Below are 20526 nucleotides of genomic sequence, written 5' to 3'. Positions count from 1 at the left end.
AGGAAAAAATGAAAACGTATAAATTAAATTTTCTGCGTCCTTAAGGCCAAAATGGGCTGAGTCCTTAACCCCTTAATTTAATTAATTTTTACGTTTTAATTTTTTCCTCCTCGCCTTCTAAAAATCATAACTCTTTTATATTTTCATCCACAGACTAGTATGAGGGCTTGTTTTTTGTGCGACAAGTTGTCCTTTGTAATGACATCACTCATTATATCATAAAATGTATGGCGCAACCAAAAAACACTATTTTTGTGGGGAAATTAAAACAAAAAAACGCAATTTTGCTAATTTTGGAAGGTTTCGTTTTCACGCTGTGCAATTTATGGTAAAAATGACGTGTGTTCTTTATTCTGAGGGTCAATACTATTAAAATGATACCCATTATATCATCATATCCCAGAAAAAATTAAGTAAAAAGTGTTCAAAACATCCGATCAATACCAAAATGGTACCGATACATACAGCAGATTACACCCCCAAAAATGAAGCCCTTATACAGCCCGCTATACAGAAAAATAAAAATGTTATAGGGGGGGTCAGGATTTTTTTTATTTTTTTTTTGAAGAAAATAAAAATATTTGGTATTGGTATAATCAGGCCGACCTAAAGTATTAAAATATGTAAGTTTGACTACAAAGTGAATGGAGGAAAAAAGAAAAACCCCAAATTTACGTACTGTTTTGATTTGATTTAAGTTATTTTGTCTAGCAGGATAAGTGGATTTTCATGAGGGACAAGTAGATTGTGCTCCGTTTTAGTCCCTTGGACAAGTAGTGTTTTTTTTTTTTATTTCCACACCTGAGAACATGAAGAAATTTTAAATATAAATAATGTGACATAATTGCGAATATGTATGTACAAAAACAACCGCATGTAACACAGCTAAATATGAATGGGAACGTGTGTAAAACACACACATATTCAAATAAGCAGATATGAATGTGTGTATCCTGGTAACTTATGAAAAAAGATATATGTGCATATATATCCATATCGTATGTGAAAAAATTATAAAAATTATTATACTATATACGTACAGATACTAGAAAAAATATTTACCATGTTAGCAGCCCCAAAGGGCTGCTTACCGAACTATAGTATATGTTTATGTATATCACTCACCTTTAGTGTAGCTGTGTGTTGTAATAGTGAATGTTATAAGTGTTATATGTAGCCTAGATACCCATATGTATATGGTTATAGATATGTGTGAGCTCCAAAAAACAAGGAACAACACACAGAAATACATCCAAAAGGAATTGAGGTAATCATGTGAGAAAGTAACAAAAATGTATTGAGAACCATATACATTGTAAATATATTTCATACATCAATAATTACATAAATAGAATAAGTGTGAGTGTTGAAGATCCATCCCCAAGCAATTGATGCTTCAAAATCTATGATATAAAGACTTCATGTTCTAAAAAAAAAAGAAGCCAATGTAAATATCATAATATATAATACATTATATAGTGTATTGGAAGAGGTCTGACATCAGTTAAGCATTATATATTGAGGTGGTTACAGTAAAATCACATTGAGACCATGAGGTCGAAGGGTATCTAGCTCATGAATCCAGTACAATTCCCTTTTTTTTTTAAACGGCTAACTATCCTCTCCCTCTTAAGACATAGGTACATGATCTATCAAGTTGAAACGTATCTCGTGTTCCGCATGACCCGCCTCAACAAAGCGATTGGACAAAGGTAGGTCTGGTCTACCCTTCCTAATGGAATACCTGTGCTGGTTGAGGCGGGTGCGGAAATCGAGTGTCGTCTCACCTATATACAGATAAAGGCACGGACAAGATAATGCGTAAATTACAAAATCAGACGTACAGGTTAGAAAATATTTCAGCCTATATTTTCGATGTGTCCCAGGATGAACAAACACCGCTCCCTTGTTCATCCTAGGGCAATTCACACATGAACCACATGGGTAAGAGCCTTTTCGATTCACTGTCAACAGTTTTTGTCTACCACCAAGTTCTGAGGATACGTCAGTTTTAACTAACCTGTCTCTCAGATTTGGGGGTTTCCTATAGGACATGAGGGGAGGTACCTGAAATTCCGGAATCTCTAGGTGGCAATCTCTAAGGACTGACCAATGTTTACGTATACTCCTAGCAATCTTATCAGATTTGTGACTATAAGTAGACCCAAATGCTATTCTTGAGGAAGTAGTTACATTCTTCTGACTATGATGTAAAACTGTACGGTCCATAGTTAGGACCTTTCTTTTACTCTCTTGGAGAAGGCCACGTGGGTAGCCCCACCGGGCAAAATTCTTAATCATGCGGTCAAGTACGGGTTCTACCCTGTCTTCCATACCCACCACACGGCGGACCTTCATCATTTGACTTGATGGAAGGGACCGAACCATGGGGCGGGGATGGTGGCTACCTGAGCATGGCATTGCTGTCCGTAGGTTTTACATATAAATCTGTCAAGAGCCGATCTCCTGCTTAATATACCATAGTATCAAGAAACTGAAATTAGATGAAGATGAAATTAAACAAGATAGTGTCATTGATTTGATTAAGATATTGAAAAATAGTTTGTAATTGGGATTCCGAGCCTGTCCAAATTAAAAAGATGTCTATGTAGTGCCACCTCCCCAGCACGTCTGAAGTGGTTGCTCCCATAGACAACCATCTCTTCCAGGGCCTTTGGCATATGTAGGTGCCAAATTTGTGCCCATGGCGGTCCCGGATAACTGTAAATAAAATTTGTCATTAAACATAAAATTATTTAGTCTCAGTACAATTTCCAGTAAGGAAAGAATGAATGCACTTTTCAGTGTGGAAAAATCTTGTTCAATGGCTTTGTGTACTGCTTCTAAGCCAGACTCATGTGGTATAGCGGTATATAGAGAAGTTACATCTTAGGATGCCTAGATGGTGATTTCAGGGACCTTGATTGACTCAATTCGGCTCAAAAAAATCTGCCATGTCCCTAATATATGATTTGGAACTACCGGCATATGGTCTCAAAATAGTGTCTAGATGAATAGAAATTTGACTAGTAATCGACCCCCTCCCAGAAACAATGGGTCTACTGGAGATCTGCATTTTCGGCAAAATCTATAAAGGGGTAGTGGGATGCAATACAGTAAGAAAATCAAATAAAGCCTTGTCAATAAAGTGCCCCTGTCAGGCATTCACCAAATTATATATATTTTTTTTCAATGTTTCGCTTGGGGTCAAATTTAAGTTGTTTAGAAGTTACAGAGTCAGATAGTTGTCTGTAAACCTCTTTTAACCCCTTCATGACCCAGCCCATTTTCACCTTCAGGACCTGGGCATTTTTTGCACATCTGACCACTGTCACTTTAAACATTAATAACTCTGGAATGCTTTTACTTATCATTCTGATTCCGAGATAGTTTTTTCGTGACATATTCTACTTTATGTTATTGGTAAAATTTCACTGATATTTGCATCCTTTCTTGGTAAAAAATCTAAAAATTTTATGAAAATTTTGAAAATGTAGCATTTTTCTAACTTTGAAAATAAAAAAATTGACAAGTTTTTACTTTTGGAGGAGTTGTAGTTTTGCAACAGCTGGAGGCACACTGGTTTGGAAACACTAAGTTAAGTAATAAACTTTCAAGTGTTTTGCAACCAAACTTAGTGTTTCCAAACCAGTGTACCTCCAGCTGTTGCAAAACTACAACTCCCAGCATGCATGGTCTGTCAGTGCATGCTGGGAGTTATAGTTTTGCAACAATTGCAACAGCTGGAGGCACAGAGTTAGGAAACGGACAATGTTTCCCAACTAGTGTGCCTCCAGTTGTTGCAAAACTACAACTCCCAGCATGCCCAGGCATGCTGGAAGTTGTAGTTCGGCAATATCTAAAGGATCAGATGTTGCCGAACTACAACTCCCAGCATGCGTGGACAGATGAGCATGCTGGGAGTTGTAGGTTTGCAACATCTGGAAGAGCACAGATTGGAGACCATTATACAGTGGTCTCCAAACTGAGGACCTCCAGATGTTGCAAAACTACAACTCCCAGCATGCCCAGAAAGCCAAAGGCTGTCTGGGCATGCTGGGAGTTGCAGTTTTGAAACTCCCAGAGGCAGCAGTGAGATCGCTTTACGGCGAAGGGGGCGTGTCGACCCCCGCACGAAGCGGCGGCCGACACGCCCCCTCAATACAACTCTGTATGGCAGAGCCGGAGCGCTGCCTTCGGCAATCTCCGGCTCTGCCATAGCGATGTATTGAGGGGGCGTGTCAGCCGCCGCTTCTTGCGGGGGTCGACACCCGACATCTGGCCAGAGAGCCTGGCCCCCGTACAGAGAGATCGCAGGGGGCCCCAGCGGTCGGACCCCCTGCGATCTCAAACTTATCCCCTATCCTTAGGATAGGGGATACATTTTTCACCACTGGACTACCCCTTTAATGATCAGGTTGTGGTCATGGACGAGCTGGTTCAGTGCTAGCCGTTGTTGTTCAGAAGTATTCAAGTATTTGTTATACTATTTTCTATTGCTTAATACACATTCGTACACACTGAGATAACACTTTATACACACTTAATATTTAGTTTTACAAACATCATTGGGCCGTGACAATCCCTGACCAACAGCCTGATGCCGTTCTCGGCCTCTGAGCAGGAGGTGCGCATGCGCAAGTACGGGCATCGCTCAGGTGACTGTGAGCAGGGTCAGGGGTGCGTCACATGACTGACGATGCGAAAGAGGACGCCACAATGGCAATCATACACATGTAGGAGTGTGTGGATCTGTCCCCATGACAACTTTGTTCTTAATCTTTGTCTTTAATCAGCACCTTATACACAGACAGCTGGCACTTAAATATTGCACTGCACTTTATAATGTGTTTTATATAACGATCCATGTATGCACTATTTTGTGTAGCATTACACTGTTTTTGTACCTTATTTTTGTGATTATTTGTTACAGATATGTTGTAATATTGACACTTTTTTTTACTGATTTCTTGTATATTGGATAATTGTTTGATATGTTGCACCCTATATAATGTTCCCTTGAACACTTGTATACCATGCTTGATAAAGACGGTGTGATACTGTCAGAACGTTGCACTGTGAACACTGTTAATTTTCACCTAATGCTGCTTGGGTTTGCTGCTGCTGCTGCTGCTGCTTCTACGTATATTGTATCTACGGACGTGGTCTGCGACTGGGACTACGCACTTTCTGCCTGCACACCTATCCTTCAAGTACTACTATTGAGGTTGTGCTGCCTACCCTATGGTTTTGGATATATATGTGTGTGTGTGTGTATAACAGGTAATTATAATGGTATAGTCCAGGTGCACAATAGTATAGTCCAGGTATAATATAAGGAACCAACGAATAGACCACTCCCTCTTTTTTTGGTGGTATATGTAGGCGAAGAACATACAGTCATAGCCGTAAATGTTGGCACCTCTGAAATTTTTCAAGAAAATGAAGTATTTCTCACAGAAAAGGATTGCAGTAACACATGTTTTGCTAAACCAAAAAAGAGGAAAAAAAAGCAAATTGGACGTAATGTCACACCAAACTCCAAAAATGGGCTGGACAAAATTATTGGCACCCTTCACTTAATATTTGGTTGCACACCCTTGGAAAAAATAACTGAAATCAGTCGCTTCCTATAACCATCAATAAGCTTCTTACACCTCTCTGCCGGAATGTTGGACGACTCTTCCTTTGCAAACTGCTCCCGGTCTCTCTTATTAGAAAGGCGCCTTTTCCCAACAGCAATTTTAAGATCTCTCCATAGGCGTTCAATGGGATTTAGATCTGGACTCATTGCTGCCACTTCAGAACTCTCCAGCGCTTTGTTGCCATCCATTTCTGGGTGCTTTTTGACATGTTTGGGGTCATTGTCCTGCTGGAAGACCCCAGATCTCCGACGCAAACTCAGCTTTCTGACACTGGGCTGTACAGTGCGACCCAAAATCTGTTGGTAATTCTCAGATTTCATGATGCTTTGCACACACTCAATGCCCTCAGTGCCAGAGGCCGCAAAACAACCCCAAAACATCATTGAACCTCCACCATATTTCACTGTAGGTACTGTGTTCTTTTCTTTGTGGGCCTCCTTCCCTTTTTAGGTAAACAGTAGAACGATGCACTTTACCAAAAAGCTAAGTCTTGGTCCCATCTGTCCACAAGACATTTTCCCAGAAGGATTTTGGCTTACTCAAGTTCATTTTTGCAGAATATAGTCTTGGTTTTCTTATGTCTCTGTGTCAGCAGTGGGGTCCTCCTAGGTCTCCTGCCATAGTGTTTCATTTAAATGTCGACGGATAGTTCGCGCTGACACTGATGCTCCCTGAGCCTGCACCTTTCATCAGTTTTTCTCTTCCATCCATGCCCAGGGAGATTAGCTACAGTGCCATGGGTTGTAAACTTCTTTATAATGTTGCGCACTGTGGACAAAGGAAAATCTAGATCTCTGGAGATGGTCTTGTAACCTCGAGTGATATTTTTCCACAATTTTGAAAGGGTGCCAATAATTTTTGTCCAGCCCATTTTTGGAGTTTGGTGAATACTTCATTTTCTTGAAAAATTTCAGGGGTGCCAACTAGAGATGAGCGAACTTACAGTAAATTCGATTTGTCACGAACTTCTCGGCTCGGCGGTTGCTGACTTTTCCTGCATAAATTAGTTCAGCTTTCAGGTGCTCCCGTGGGCTGGAAAAGGTGGATACAGTCCTAGGAGACTCTTTCTTAGGACTGTATCCACCTTTTCCAGGCCACTGAAACACCGGAAAGCTGAACTAATTTATGCAGGAAAAGTCAGCAACCGCCGAGCTGAGAAGTTCGTGACGAATCGAATTTACTGTAAGTTTGCTCATCTCTAGTGCCAACATTTACGACCATGACTGTAGATGAAACAACGGTATATGAAGCTAAACGGATGAATAACTGGAAACACTATAAAGTAGATTTGAAGTCCAACATCTATAGAGAAATACATCATATCAGGAACTGGAACAATTGAAGCCACATGCTAGAAACTTGGTTAAACTGTAAATAGAAATAAAAATGTAAATTGAATGGGTTGGGAATTGGAAGGGATAATGTTCTAATGATTCTGTTTTTGGTTCATAGGATTTTAAGCAACTAACTACACATAAGTTCTCTTGTTGAGGAAAAGCTGGATAAAATGTTACATAGATTGGTTTTTGTACATTTATAAATAGTAAAACTGACTCCATGTGGGGAAAAATGTCTGAGAGATTTCCAGTGCTCTCACATTTGAAAGGCCTAATAACATTGTTAGTTTAAATAATAGTTTGAGGAAGGAGATCATTTTCTCCCCAGGAATCTATTAAGTTCAAGACTAAACTGACATTCTAGGTGGATTGATATTTAGATAAGTGGTCTTCTAAATGAAAAACCTTTTCATCAATTTACAAATTAAGAGATGTTTTCCTATGAATTGGGGCATGATAAAAAGAAATGGCTGAACAATATACATTAATAGTTTTATAGGCTTTACCTGGTCCCCTGCTTTCTTTCATTTCTTTTATGGTATTTTGAAGAAATGGGACCAGTAGTTTTGAAGTGTCTTCTCTACGGTGAGAAATGCCTGCCGGAATTACTTCTTCTCCCCTATGGTTCCATACCACTATGCCACTCAGTGGTCTGCATTTTTCCCCTGTCGCGGCTGACGACTTTGTGGCTGGCCCATAGTGTTCCACGGACCCTATAGGGAAGACAGTCATGCATTCCTTGGCTTCTCTGCCTCCCTCTGGGGCACAGTTGCTGACTGTCTGACTGTTCCCTTTCTCCCCACACTTAGGGCAATATTCTTGTGCAACCAGTCAGTTGTCTACTCGGTTCCACTGCTATCGGTCCCCGACCTCAGGGCTGCCGTGTGCATAGCTAGTTTTTTCCGTATCACACTGCTGGTTGAGGGAACTGGGTTGAGGTCACTACAGTTACGCGGGTTGCTGTCAGTCGGTCATTCCTTCGGCTGCTGGGTTTTTCCATTCCACCTAGTCAACCGTTTGGTCGGACCGCACTTTAGTACCCCACTTGATGTGGGAGGCTGACTGGAGTCATCTTGGATGCTCTGGAATTCTATTCCTGCTGGCCAGTTGGTTTTTCGCATGGTTGACTGCTAAATCCAGTCATCTACCATACATTTCCCACTGTGTGGACGGTAGTTCAGGTACCCCACTGCCACGGTGTTTTTCGGTGCATCACACAGTGTTGCTCTATGGAGTTTGTTCCAAGCATCACATACTGATTGGCAGGGTTAACCTTGTCCGATGGCTGGTATCTCACTTTGGACGTTTTCGGTATGCTGGACCGGGCTTGCCCATGGTCTCTCTGCCACATGGCCGGAATGTGTCTTCATGTTTTTCTGTACCACCTGGTCGCCTTCCTCATTCCTTCGAGGCTGCGGATGTGGATCGATGTCCTTCTCCAGGTGCAGTTCTGCAGTGTGTGTATCTGTGAGTTTTTTTGCCACACTTTCTACCTGTAAGTCCTCTGTGTTTGCAGGTCTCCAGCTCCACATGCCTTCTTCATTGGAAGTCGGCTGTCTTCTTTGTGTGGCGATCTTGGTACCCCACTACTGTCCTGAGATCACCATGTCTGTGTCCCTGCGCATACTAAGGCCCACCTTAGGTAGGTGTGAAGCCCACCTTTCCTTCTGTTCGGTGGGGTAGGCCTCGTTTTCTTCCTGAGACTTGGCTCCGCGATCCTGTGGCGATAAACCACTTCTGTTCTGACATGGGGCCTCAGGGGCGACAGTCTGTTCAGTCTCTCCCTCCCAGAGGGGGAGGGGGGGGTGGAGAGGGAGAGAATGAATATGAATTGATAAGGAATGATAAATGGTACTGGGAGAAATGTTTTAGAGCAGTACTTCTCTGGTGGACTATTCTATTGTGCACCTGGACTAAACCATTATACTTACCTGTTATGATAGAGAGATATATATATATTAGAGCTGCACGTTATAGGGAAAATGTGCGATTGCAATTATGAGCCTAAATATTGTGATTTTGATATGTGATGCAATATAATAAATAAGTTGGTGAAATCCCACCATTTCATGTCCAATCTCCTCCATTTTACAACTATCCACCCAGTTTATGCCCACCGCCTATTTCACATCTCCTCCATGTAATTTATATCTCCCCCTGTCGCATTCTCTCCTCATGGTCACATCTTCTCCCATCACATTTTCCTCTGTCACATTCCCCCCACCCCACCCTAACTGATAAAACTTTTGACATGGCTCCAGGACTTGTAGATAATGGGCTATCTTATTTGTTTTTCTACAGGATAGAAGCATAAGGATGGAGAAATCTTCAAGTCAAGATGAACCCGAAACACCTGAATTTTATTGCCATGTAAGAGTTGATGAATATTCAATAATATCTTCAATATAGTTTATAGTTAGAGATGAGCGGATTTACAGTAAATTCGATTCGGCATGAACTTCTCAGCTCAGCGGTTGCTGCTTTTCCTGCATAAATTAGTTCAGCTTTCCGGTGCTCCCGTGGGCTGGAAAAGGTGGATACAGTCCTAGGAAAGAGTCTCCTAGGACTGTATCCACCTTTTCCAGCCCACGGGAGCACCTGAAAGCTGAACTAAGTTATGCAGTAAAAGGCTGCAACCGCCGAGCCGAGAAGTTTGTGACGAATCGAATTTACTGTAAGTTCGCTCATCTCTATCTATAGTAAAAAAATTCAAAGTAACTACCCCCAAATCTAAATTTCCATCATGATCTGCAAATGTACTTGGAAGAGGGGTCAAAAGGGAATGGTGGCCTGGAAGGTGTAACCCCTTTGTGCTTAGGAAAATGACCCTTACAGACTACTAGAGATGGCGCCGCAGTTAACTTTGAAGTGTAAGTCCAACGTTGGTCTTACAGTGCTTTGTCAACAGTGCAGTGACGCAGCTTGCTCTGGACGGTGTAGTTTCTGAGGCAACTGTACGGCACCCAGCAGGTTTTGTGCCAGAGTACTGTTAAGCCAAAAAAAAGGGCTCATGTACAGAAATTGCTGGGCATTGTACATCAGCCTCTGCATCTGTACCGCCCAGCGTGAGCTGCTTCTGTCCGCACCAATCTTTGCAGAATGTACTTTGCTCCGTGCCGGATGACTGGCAATGCAGGGTAGAGGCTCGTGATGTCACGGCCATGCCCCCTCAATGCAAGTCTAGACTTGCATTGAAGGGGCGTGGCCGTGACATCAAGGGCCTCTGGCACTTCACCCGACGCTCTAAACGAATGCTGGGTGCAGTAGGGAGGTCGCAGGGTTCCCCAGTGGGGGGACCCCTGCGATCAGACCTCTTATCCCCTATCCTAGGAATAAGATGTCTAGGGGCGGAGTCCCACTTTAAATTGAGAACCACTGGTGGCGATTACTTAGCATTCTTGTGATTGGTGCGGGTCCTAGCAGTCATAATGATCAGATACTTAATACCTACCCACTGAATTGGGCATAAATTATAATCTCAAAATAATCTCTTCAATACTAAAGCTAGAAAATGGTAAACACTGATATTTTACTCTACTGTATAGTATGAGTGCAATTTATGACATTTAAACCACCTGCCTATTATTGTGTTGACACCCCTTGTGCTGCTAATACAGCTCTGACCCATGCCTTCTTGTAATGCACTGTTTGCAATGTTTTTATCAGTTTGTTTATTTATTTGATCATTTATTTTAACTATATTACTGTTAGTTAACTATGAACCTAACCGATGTTTTGCATTTTCTATACAGCTGTGCAGTGTTTCTTGTGCTTCAGCACTCAATCTTCAAAGTCACTTTTTGGGTGTAAAACACAGAAAGGTAAGAACTTTTCATGGCTCATTTTGTGTTTTTGGTTAGTGTATTAAAAATGGGTCTGGTTTCGCACACAATGTGGGAGATTTATCAAAACCTGTGCAGAAGAATAATGAAAAAGTTGCCTATAGCAACCAGTCAATTTTATAAAAAAAAAAAAAAAAAAAAACTCTGAAAACTAAACTAAAAGCTAAAATCTGATTGGTTCCCTTTGGAAATTGTTCCACTATTCATCTGCACAAGTGGGTTAATAAATCTTTTATGCATTTTGTGTGCCATTTTCTTTCCCAAAAAACTGCAACGAGGTGTAAAATTCAAGTAACCACTACAATGATAAATGATTGTAAAGTCTACTTATACATAATTTATTTTATATCTTTTTGGGTCACGGACATTTACCGTATATACTCGACTATAAGCCAACCCAAATATAAGCCGAGGCCCCTAATTTCACCCCAAAAACCCAGGAAAAGTTATCGACTCGACTATAAGCCAAAGGTTGGGAAATACATCATCCCCCCCCCCCCCCATATGTCATCATCCAGACCCCGGTCATTATCACCCCCCCCCCCCCCCCTTTCATCATCACTGCCTGTCAATCCCTTCAGTGGACTTCAACCTGCGGACCTCCAGATGTTGCAAAGCTACAACTCCCAGCATGCCCGGACAGCCGATGGCAGGTTGAAGACCATTGCGGCCTTCATCCAGACCCCCCCTTTTAGTTTTCATCTCGCCTCCCCTCGGTGGGAAGGAAGGGTGAGCTGGTCCGGGCCATCTATGCTGCAGGGACCGTCCGGTGGGGAGGGTTAGTCGTTCCGGGCTGTCCATTTTCACCGGGAGGCCCTCTTCTCCGGCCCCGGACTAGTGACGTTGCCTTAACGTCCCTGTGCGTTGTCGTCAACGCAACGTCACGGGGCCGGGCCCGGAGCGGAGAAGAGGGCCTCCCAGTGAAAATGGACAGCCCGGAACGACTAACCCTCACCACCAGACGGTCCCTGTAGCATAGATGGCCCGGACCAGCTCACCCTTCCTTCCCACCGAGGGGAGGTGAGTAGAAAACTAAAGGGAGGGGGGGGTCTGGATGATGACTAAGGCCGCAGTCTTCAACCTGCGGACCTCCAGATGTTTCAAAACTACAAATCCCAGCATGCTGAGAGTTGTAGTATTGCAACATCTGAAGGTCCGCAGGTTGAAGACTACTGAAAGGGATTGACAGGCGGAGAATTCACTCGAGTATAAGCCGAGGAGGGGCGTTTTCAGCACGAAAAATCGTGCTGAAAAACTCTGCTTATACTCGAGTATATACGGTACTTAACTTTTTTAATGTATAACTTTTGTAATGTTTTCTCCATAGACTTCTTTTAGACTTTTCATTTTATATAGGTTTTAAAATGCAAAAAAAGTATGTAAAAGAGCCATTCAGTGTACTGAATATTTTATACTTTGAATTCACTTTTAGCACCCACCCTAAAGAAAACCTCCAAAATAGGAATAAAATCAATGAAAAATATTTCTTTAATGTTTAAAGTGTACCAGTCATTAGCAAAAATGTTTTATATAATGTAGAAAATAACATGTATATTTGTAATATACGCTGGTTACAAAATGTGTATATTTGTGTGTCTCTTTGAGGAGTCCAAATACGGGAAGTGTGGGTGGACGAGCAGGTCTCTGTGCCGTGAGGACAATCAGGTCTCTGTTTCGTGGGGACGAGCAGGGCTCTGTGCCACATTCCCAGCTTACACAGCAGGATAATTGACAAGCCAGGAGTTTGCACAGAGCCCTACTTGCCCTCACTTCCTGTATTTGGACTCCTCACAGAGACGCACAGGCTATAGCTGCAGGGATAGCATTTTGTTACCCCAAAAAATACACATTTTTAACCAATGTACTGTATATCCCAAATATACATACAATGGTATTATCTACAGTTGCAAGAAAAAGTTTGTGAACCTTTTGGAATTATATGGATTTCTGCACAAATCGGTCATAAAATGTGATCTGATCTTCATCGAAGTCACAACAATAGACAATCACAGTCTGCTTAAACTAACACATACAGAATTAAATCTTGCCATGTTTTTATTGAACACACCATGTAAGCGGTCACAGTGCAGGTGGAAGAAGTATGTGAACCCTTGGATTTAATAACTGTTTTTCTCCTTTGGCAGCAATAACTTCAACCAAACGTTTCATGTAGTTGCTGATCAGACGTGCATAATGGTCAGCAGTCATTTTTGACCATTCCTCTTTACAGAACAGTTTCAGTTCAGCAATATTCCTGAGATGTCTGGTGTGAAATGCTTTCTTGAAGTCATGTCACAGCATCTCAATCGGGTTGAAGTCAGGACTCACTGGGCCAATCCATAAGGCGTATTTTCTTCTGTTTAAGCCATTCTGTCTTTGATTTACTTCTATGCTTTGTTTCGTCGTCCTGTTGCAACACCCATCTTCTGCCGGGCTTCAGCTGGTGGATAGATGGCCTTTAGTTCTCCTACAAAATGTCTTGATAAACTTGGGGATTAATTTTTAATTGACGCAGCAAAGCAGCCCCAAACCATGATGTCCCCCCACCATACTTCACAGTTAGATGTTGGTGTGCTGTGCCTTTTTTTATCCACACATAGTGTTGTGTGTTCCTTCCAAACAACTTTTGTTTCATCTGTCCACAGAATATTTTGCCAGTACTGCTGTGGAACATCCAGGTGCTCTTGTGCAAACTGTAAACATGCAGCAATGTTTTTTTGGACAGCAGCGGCTTCCTCTGTGGTATCCTCCCATGAAATCCATTCTTGTTTAGTGTTTTACGTATTACAGAGACTTTTGTAAATCTTTAGCAGACACACTAGGATTCTTCTACACCTCATTGAGCAGTCTGCGCTGTGCTCTTGCAGTCCTCTTTACAGGATGGCCACTCCTAGGGAGAGTAGCAGTAGTGCTGAACTTTCTCCATTTATAGACAATTTTTATTACCGTGGACTGATGAACAGCAAGGCTTTTGGAGATACTCTTATAACCCTTTTCAGCTTTATGCAAGTCAACAATTCTTAATCGTAGGTCTTCTGAGAGCTATTTTGTGGGAGGCATCAATCACATCAGGCAATGCTTCTTGTGAAAAGCAAACCCAGAACTGGTGGATGTTTTTATTTTATTTTTTAAATTTTTTTTTATAGGTCAGGGCAGCTGTAACAAACACCTCTAATCTCATCTCATTGATTGGACTCCAGTTGGATGACACCTCACTCCAATTAGCTCTTGGAGATGTCATTAGTCTAGGGGTTCATATACTTTTTCCACCTGCACTGTGAATGTTTACATGGTGTGTTAAATGAACACTTAAGATTTTAATTCTTTGTGTTATTAGTTTAAGCAGACTGTGATATTCTATTGTTGTGACTTAGATGATCAGATCACATTTTATGACCAATTTGTGAAGAAATCCATAGAATTCCAAAGGGTTCACATACTTTTTCTTGCAACTGTACAATGTATAAAGTTTTTGCAAACAGGTACATTTTAAAGGAAATCCTCTACCCCATAACTGTGGGCAACACTGTATATATGGCGAAATTAGCCTTCTCAGCATATCCAGATGTCTTCAGGGCTGGCAGTGATAAGAGAAAATCACCTTGAAAGTTGTTCTGTATCATATGCTAATGATGTTTAAGTAGCCCCCAGTCATTCCAAATCCTGAGGTAGTCACAGGGCCGTGAGCTGTAACCACTCCAACTCTGGCGTGATTGATAGCCCACGCACCTCTGACATCACTAAAATCTCTCTTGGCAGGACTAGCTTCTGCAGCTGAAGAGATAGTAGATCGCCTCACTCTACTACTTCTTCATTCTGCCAAAAGCCCCCAGATGTTCACTTTCCCAAAGAAAAGGATTGATTAAATCTGAAAGACTCCCTAATGGAGTACAGTGGATGTTGGGGTTTGTTTTTATTAGGGTTTAAATATTATTTTTTTTGTCTTTTCCTTTACAGGTTTATGCATTTGAACTTTTTTTTTTTTTTTTTTTTTTAATAGCTTCTGATATAATAGATTTTTTTTTTCTTTTACATTGTTAGGTGGAAGAGGCTATAAGAAAACATGTAGCAGGTAATTACTAAACCTTCCTTTCTGTTCTTCACTGTAAAGATTCTTGATCCCAAAGTTCCATTAAAGGGGTACTCTGGGAAACTAAACCCATAGCCCATCCTTTCCCTCTCACCAACCTATGTATTTGTCTAAATATCATTCATTAGCTTCATAGAGTAGTTGCCCTCTTTCAGCTGTCACTTACATGCAGCAAGTGAGAGAAAAAATGTTATTTTTAGATCCACTTTGTCTCCTCAGTGAGGCCTAGCGCCCTCCCTTCAAGACAACACCACCTGATTTCTGTTTAGTCTAGAGCTCTGGCTGAACAGCCAACATCCCCCCCCCCCCCCCCCCCCCCCGCCTCTCCTCCCTGTGAGAGGAGCTTGTGAGCTGTGAAAGAGCAGCAGTGAAGATTCTCAGTCACATCTGAGCAAATAGCTGCTGTTTTTCTGCTGAAAATCTAATCACTGACTTCTGCTATTCAGAGCACAGCATGATATATTGCTGGGGGAAGGTTAGTCTGAAAGAAGACATGTACAGTGTGTGAGTTGCAGTGCGAACATGCACACAGATAGTGAAAGCAGTTAGCTGGCAGCCATTACACAGAGCTGCACTGCCTTCTGGGAGTTGTAGTCTGTGCTGCAAATAAGGAAAAAGTATTTAGGAGACATCAGGGGCCAAAGGAGCTGCAAAAAACCACATGGATAACTACAGGGGAAACAGAACAGGTAATGTGGTGGCTTTGGGGCATTTTTGTTTCTTAAAGGGGTACTCCGGCGCTTAGACACCTTATAAGATAAGATGCCTGATCGCAAGGGTCCCGCTGCTGGGGGCCCCCGAGATCTTGCATGCAGCACCCCAGTTAAAATCAGTCCCCGGAGCATGTTCGCTCCGGGTCTGATTACCGGCGACCACGGCGCAGGCGGCGTGTGACGTCACGCCTCTGCCCCCGTGTGACGTCACGCTCCGCCCCCTCAATGCAAGCCTATGGGAGGGGGCGTGATGGCTGTCACGCCCCCTCCCATAGGCTTGCATTGAGGGGCGGAGAGTGACGTCACACATGGGTGGAGGCGTGACGTCATACGCCGCTGGCCCCGTGGTCAGCAAACATGCTCCGGGACTGATTTTTAACTGGGGTGCTGCGTGCAAGATCACTGGAGTCCACAGCGGCGGGACCCCTGTGATCAAGCATCTTATCCCCTATCCTTTGGATAGGGGATAAGATATCTTAGCACCGGACTACCCCTTTAACTTCCCTGGAGTACCCCCTATAAACAAGCATATTGTTAATGCTGTTGTTGCTGTCTTCAGACAGCTCTTAGCTCAATAGCTGCAGGCGAAATGCTTTAGAGACTGGAGCTTCCCCCAATGAAATTTGCTGGGGGCATGACCAAGAAAGAACACTTGATACATATACTATATGTCTACTTTGTTTGCATCATAAAGTTGACATGTTTTTACTTTTGGAAGACGTCAGAGGGCTTCAAAGTATAGCAGCAATTTTCCAATTTTTCACAATTTTCTAAATCAGAATTTTTCATGGACCAGTTCAGGTTTGAAGTGGATTTGAAGGGTCTTCCTATTAGAAATACCCCACAAATGACCACATTATAAAAACTGCACCCCTCAAAGTAAAAGGAGACACATCCTCTCAAAATGTGTAACCCAATTTCTCTCGAGTAAGGAAATACCTCATATGTGTATGTCAAGTGTTCAGCGGGCGCTGAAGAGGGCTCAGAAGGGAAGAAGAGACAATGGGATTTTGGAGAGTGAGTTTTTCTGAAATGGTTTTTGGGGGGCATGTCACATTTAGGAAGCCCCTATGGTGCCAGAACAGCAGAAAACCCCCCATATGGCATACCATTTTGGAAACTATACCCCTCAAGGCACGTATCAAGGTGTCCAGTGAGCCTTAACACCCCACAGGTGTTTGATGACTTTTCGTTAGTCTGATGTGTAAATGAAAAAAAAATTTTTTCACTAAAGTGCATTTTTCCCCCCCCACATTTACCCTTTTTAATAAAAGGTAATGGGAGAAAATGCCCCCCAAAATTTGTAACCCCATCTCTTCTGAGTATGGAAACACCCCATGTTAGGACATAAAATGCTCTGCGGGGAAACTACAATGCTCAGAAGAGAAGGAGTCACATTTGGCTTTTTGAAAGCAAATTTTGCTGAAATGGTTTTGGGGGGGCATGTCGCATTTAGGAAGCCCCTATGGTGCCAGAACAGCAAAAAAAAAAAAAACACAAAACACATGGCATACTATTTTGGAAATTACACCCCTCAAGGAAAGTAACAAGGGGTACAGTGAGCCTTAACACATCACAGGTATTTCATGACTTTTTGTTAAAGTTGTATGTGTAAATGAGAAAAAAAAAATTTTCACTAAAATGCTGTTTTTCCCCCCAAATTTTTCATTTTTACAAGGGGTAATAGAAAAAATGGGGTTACAAATTTTGGGGGTAATTTTCACCTGAGTATGGAAATACCCCATGTGAGGACGTCAAGTGCTCTGCTGGTGCACTACAATGCTCAGAAGAGAGGAAGTGCCAAAAATAGTTTGGAATGGAAGTCAGGGGCCATGTGCGATTACAAAGCCCCCCGTGGTGCCAGAACAGTGGACACCCCCACCCCCACATGTGACCCCATTTTAGAAACAATAGTGTACACAGTGGGCGAGACGGTATTCAGTTATACTGTCCAAGCATTATCAGACCCAACAGGGTAATAACTCACGATTCAGCAGATCGCTTCCAACGCTTTAAGTTGTTTATTTCATACTTCTGTAGACGTAGATATTCTTTAACAAAGTGGAGCAATGCTTATTAGTAGAGATGAGCGAACTTACAGTAAATTTGATTCGTCACAAACTTCTCGGCTCGGCAGTTGATGACTTATCCTGCATAAATTAGTTCAGCTTTCAGGTGCTCCGGTGGGCTGGAAAAGGTGGATACAGTCCTAGGAAAGAGTCTCCTAGGACTGTATCCACCTTTTCCAGCCCACGGGAGCACCTGAAAGCTTAACTCATTTATGCAGGATAAGTCATCAACTGCCGAGAAGTTTGTGACTAATCGAATTTACTGTAAGTTCGCTCATCTCTACTTATTAGCAGACACAGAGTTCAGATCTTCCATCTGCTCAACACCTTGGACGCGACAACGTTTCTGGGGGGTGCTCCCTTAGTCATGCGTACCAGGTGTAGAGGGAGGGGGGATTATATAGGAATAGCAGGTAGGTTCTTGTTCACATTAAAATAAAAAAACGCATGAAATGTTACAAAATTACTACAAATCTTATATAAATAGAAAAAAGCATGCTATAAAAATGCTCTAAAGTTGCACATCTCATTGAGACCCAGTGGGAAGATACAATTTAATTCTGTAATCCAAAAAAACACTCTTTGTAACAGGCATCTTTTGTTCAGGTTCTCATTTGCTTGTACTGGTATTTCTTCTAAAACTAACCATTTTAATGTAGGTACAGGATGGTTACATTCAGGAATGTGTCTTGCCACTGTGCTTTCACCAAATGTAACAATTTCTTTTTTTTCTGAATTTAAAAATCTTCTAATAACAGATTTATGTTCGGTCAGTCTGGGCTTACTCATTCTAGCTGTCTGACCGACGTGAGTACACACGGACATTTGAGCCAATAAATTACGTTTTTAGATGAACAGGTAAAAAAACCTTTATGTGCAATTGGATAGCCTTTAGAAGGATGGTTGAATTTTTCTCCTTTTATAATACCACTGCAGTGGCCACAATTCAGACACTGATAGGTGCCTTTGCGTTTACTTGCTAGAAATGTCTGGTGACTACTTTTTTTTTCTTAGATGCATCACTCTTAATTAACTTTTCGCCTATGGATTGGCCTTTTTTGTAAGTGAACATGGGAGGGTTCTTAAACAATTTACCATAATCTTTATCAGTTTGCAGAAGATGCCAGTTTTTTTAAATGGCATTTTTGACAATATTTGCGCTTTTGTCATACGTACCCAAATACATGATGCGGTCAGATTTTTCACGCGTTTTCTCTGGTTTAGATTTTAATAATTCTTTTCATTTTCTGAATTTTTTCGCTTTCCACCTTCACTTCTCTATAGTCATATCCTTTTTCCGTGAATTTCGGTATAAATTTATTTTGACTAATAGCATATTCCTGATCTGTACTAGTAATGCGCCCAGCTCTAATAAATTGGCTGCGTGGCAGGCCTTTGAATGTGGTCGGTGTATGGAAACTCTTTTTATGGAGGGTGTTATTGATGTCTGTGGGCTTTACATACATAGCTATATGGAAGTCTCCAGATGTGCGTCTTACTTCCACGTCAAGAAAGTGGATAACATTACGATCATAATTTGGTGTAAATTTTATTGTATTATGACATTCATTTAAATAGGCGACAAAATTCAAAAGTGACTTTTCGTCTCCCTTCCATGTCATGAACACGTCGTCCACGTAGCGAAGCCACGTGGGCGGCGTGTTCGTGAGGTCACCAAACACATGACGACACTCAAAGTCGGCCATAAAAATATTTGCGACACTAGGTGCCACAGATAAACCCATTGAGACTCCATAAGTCTGAAGATAGAAGGTTTGATCAAAGCGAAAATAATTCATAGTAAGTGCCATATTCAATAAACCCATAAGAAAGCTAATTTTTTTTTATTGTCCAGTGAAGCATCAGTGGACAATAATTCATGAATGCAAGACATTCCTTCATCTATTGCAGGGGTCGGCAACCCGCGGCTCTTTTACTCCCGGGTCCCGGTCACCCTCATTCCGGGACAATGCAGTGTCCCGGAATGATCTGAGCCCATGAGCCGCCGTCGGTTTACTTACCTGCCCTGGTGCCATCGGAGCGGAGTCTCTTCTTCCGGGGCCGCGCGGATCCTCACTGTCATTTGACAATGTAACGTCACATGACCGTGAACGTCGCCGACCTGCGCCTCAGTCGAGGAGCTGGTGAGTATGTAAGGTACATTACTCACTTGACAGTGGGGCGTTAACCCCCTCACCCCGCGGCAGCGTTAATGCTGCCAAGGGGTGAGGGGTTAACGCTACCGCTGCCATGGGGAAGGGGTAACTTAACCCCTCACCCCATGCCAGCGGCAGCGTTATCGCTGCCTCGGGGTGAGAGATTAACGCTGCCGCTGTCATGGGGTGAGGGGTTAATTTACCCCTCACCCCATGGCAGCAGTAGCGTTAACCCCTCACCCCGCGGCAGCATTAACCCCCCCCCCTCTCCCCAGTGCATTAACCCCCCCTCTCCCCAGCCCACCCCAGGCCTGGGCCCCAAAAAAGCCCACCCCAGGCCTGGGCCCCAAAAAAGCCCACCCCAAAAATATATTTTACATTTAGTGAAAGTCCTTTTTTTCTTCAGATTGACAGCTGACTGCATGATCCTGTGTATATATAGCATTAAGGTAAGAAACAATATATGCAGTGTTATATTTGTTTTAAATGTCGCAATGGTTTTGCGGCTCCCAGTTTGTTTTTTTTTCTTCGGAAACGGGTCCAAGTGGCTCTTTTTGTCTTAAAGGTTGCAGACCCCTGATCTAGTGGAATATTAGTGTATAGACTTTGAATGTCTAAAGTACACAAATAGTCCACCTCTTCTGTCTGTATGTTTTCTAAACGTCTTAAAAACT

The 20526-nt window shown here is 42.3% G+C and overlaps 1 protein-coding gene across 5 annotated transcripts in view; it reads left to right on the top strand.

Moving 5' to 3' along the window:
- The window catches only part of LOC130273635 (uncharacterized protein DDB_G0284459-like), a 115766-nt gene that overhangs the window by 3550 nt on the left and 91690 nt on the right, over positions 1–20526 (top strand). For all 5 annotated transcript variants that reach the window (XM_056520757.1, XM_056520759.1, XM_056520754.1 and 2 more), the window contains exons 2-4: positions 9284–9352; positions 10735–10803; positions 14866–14896. In XM_056520757.1, the coding sequence (XP_056376732.1) occupies positions 9299–9352; positions 10735–10803; positions 14866–14896 (154 nt within the window). In that variant the 5' untranslated portion in view covers positions 9284–9298. The remainder of the gene's footprint in view (positions 1–9283; positions 9353–10734; positions 10804–14865; positions 14897–20526) is intronic.

The sequence above is a fragment of the Hyla sarda genome, chromosome 5 (genome assembly GCF_029499605.1).
Source record: "Hyla sarda isolate aHylSar1 chromosome 5, aHylSar1.hap1, whole genome shotgun sequence".
NCBI lineage: Eukaryota > Metazoa > Chordata > Amphibia > Anura > Hylidae > Hyla > Hyla sarda.
The sequence above is the reverse complement of the archived record's forward strand: the minus strand, read 5'-3'. Positions and strand labels throughout refer to the sequence as shown.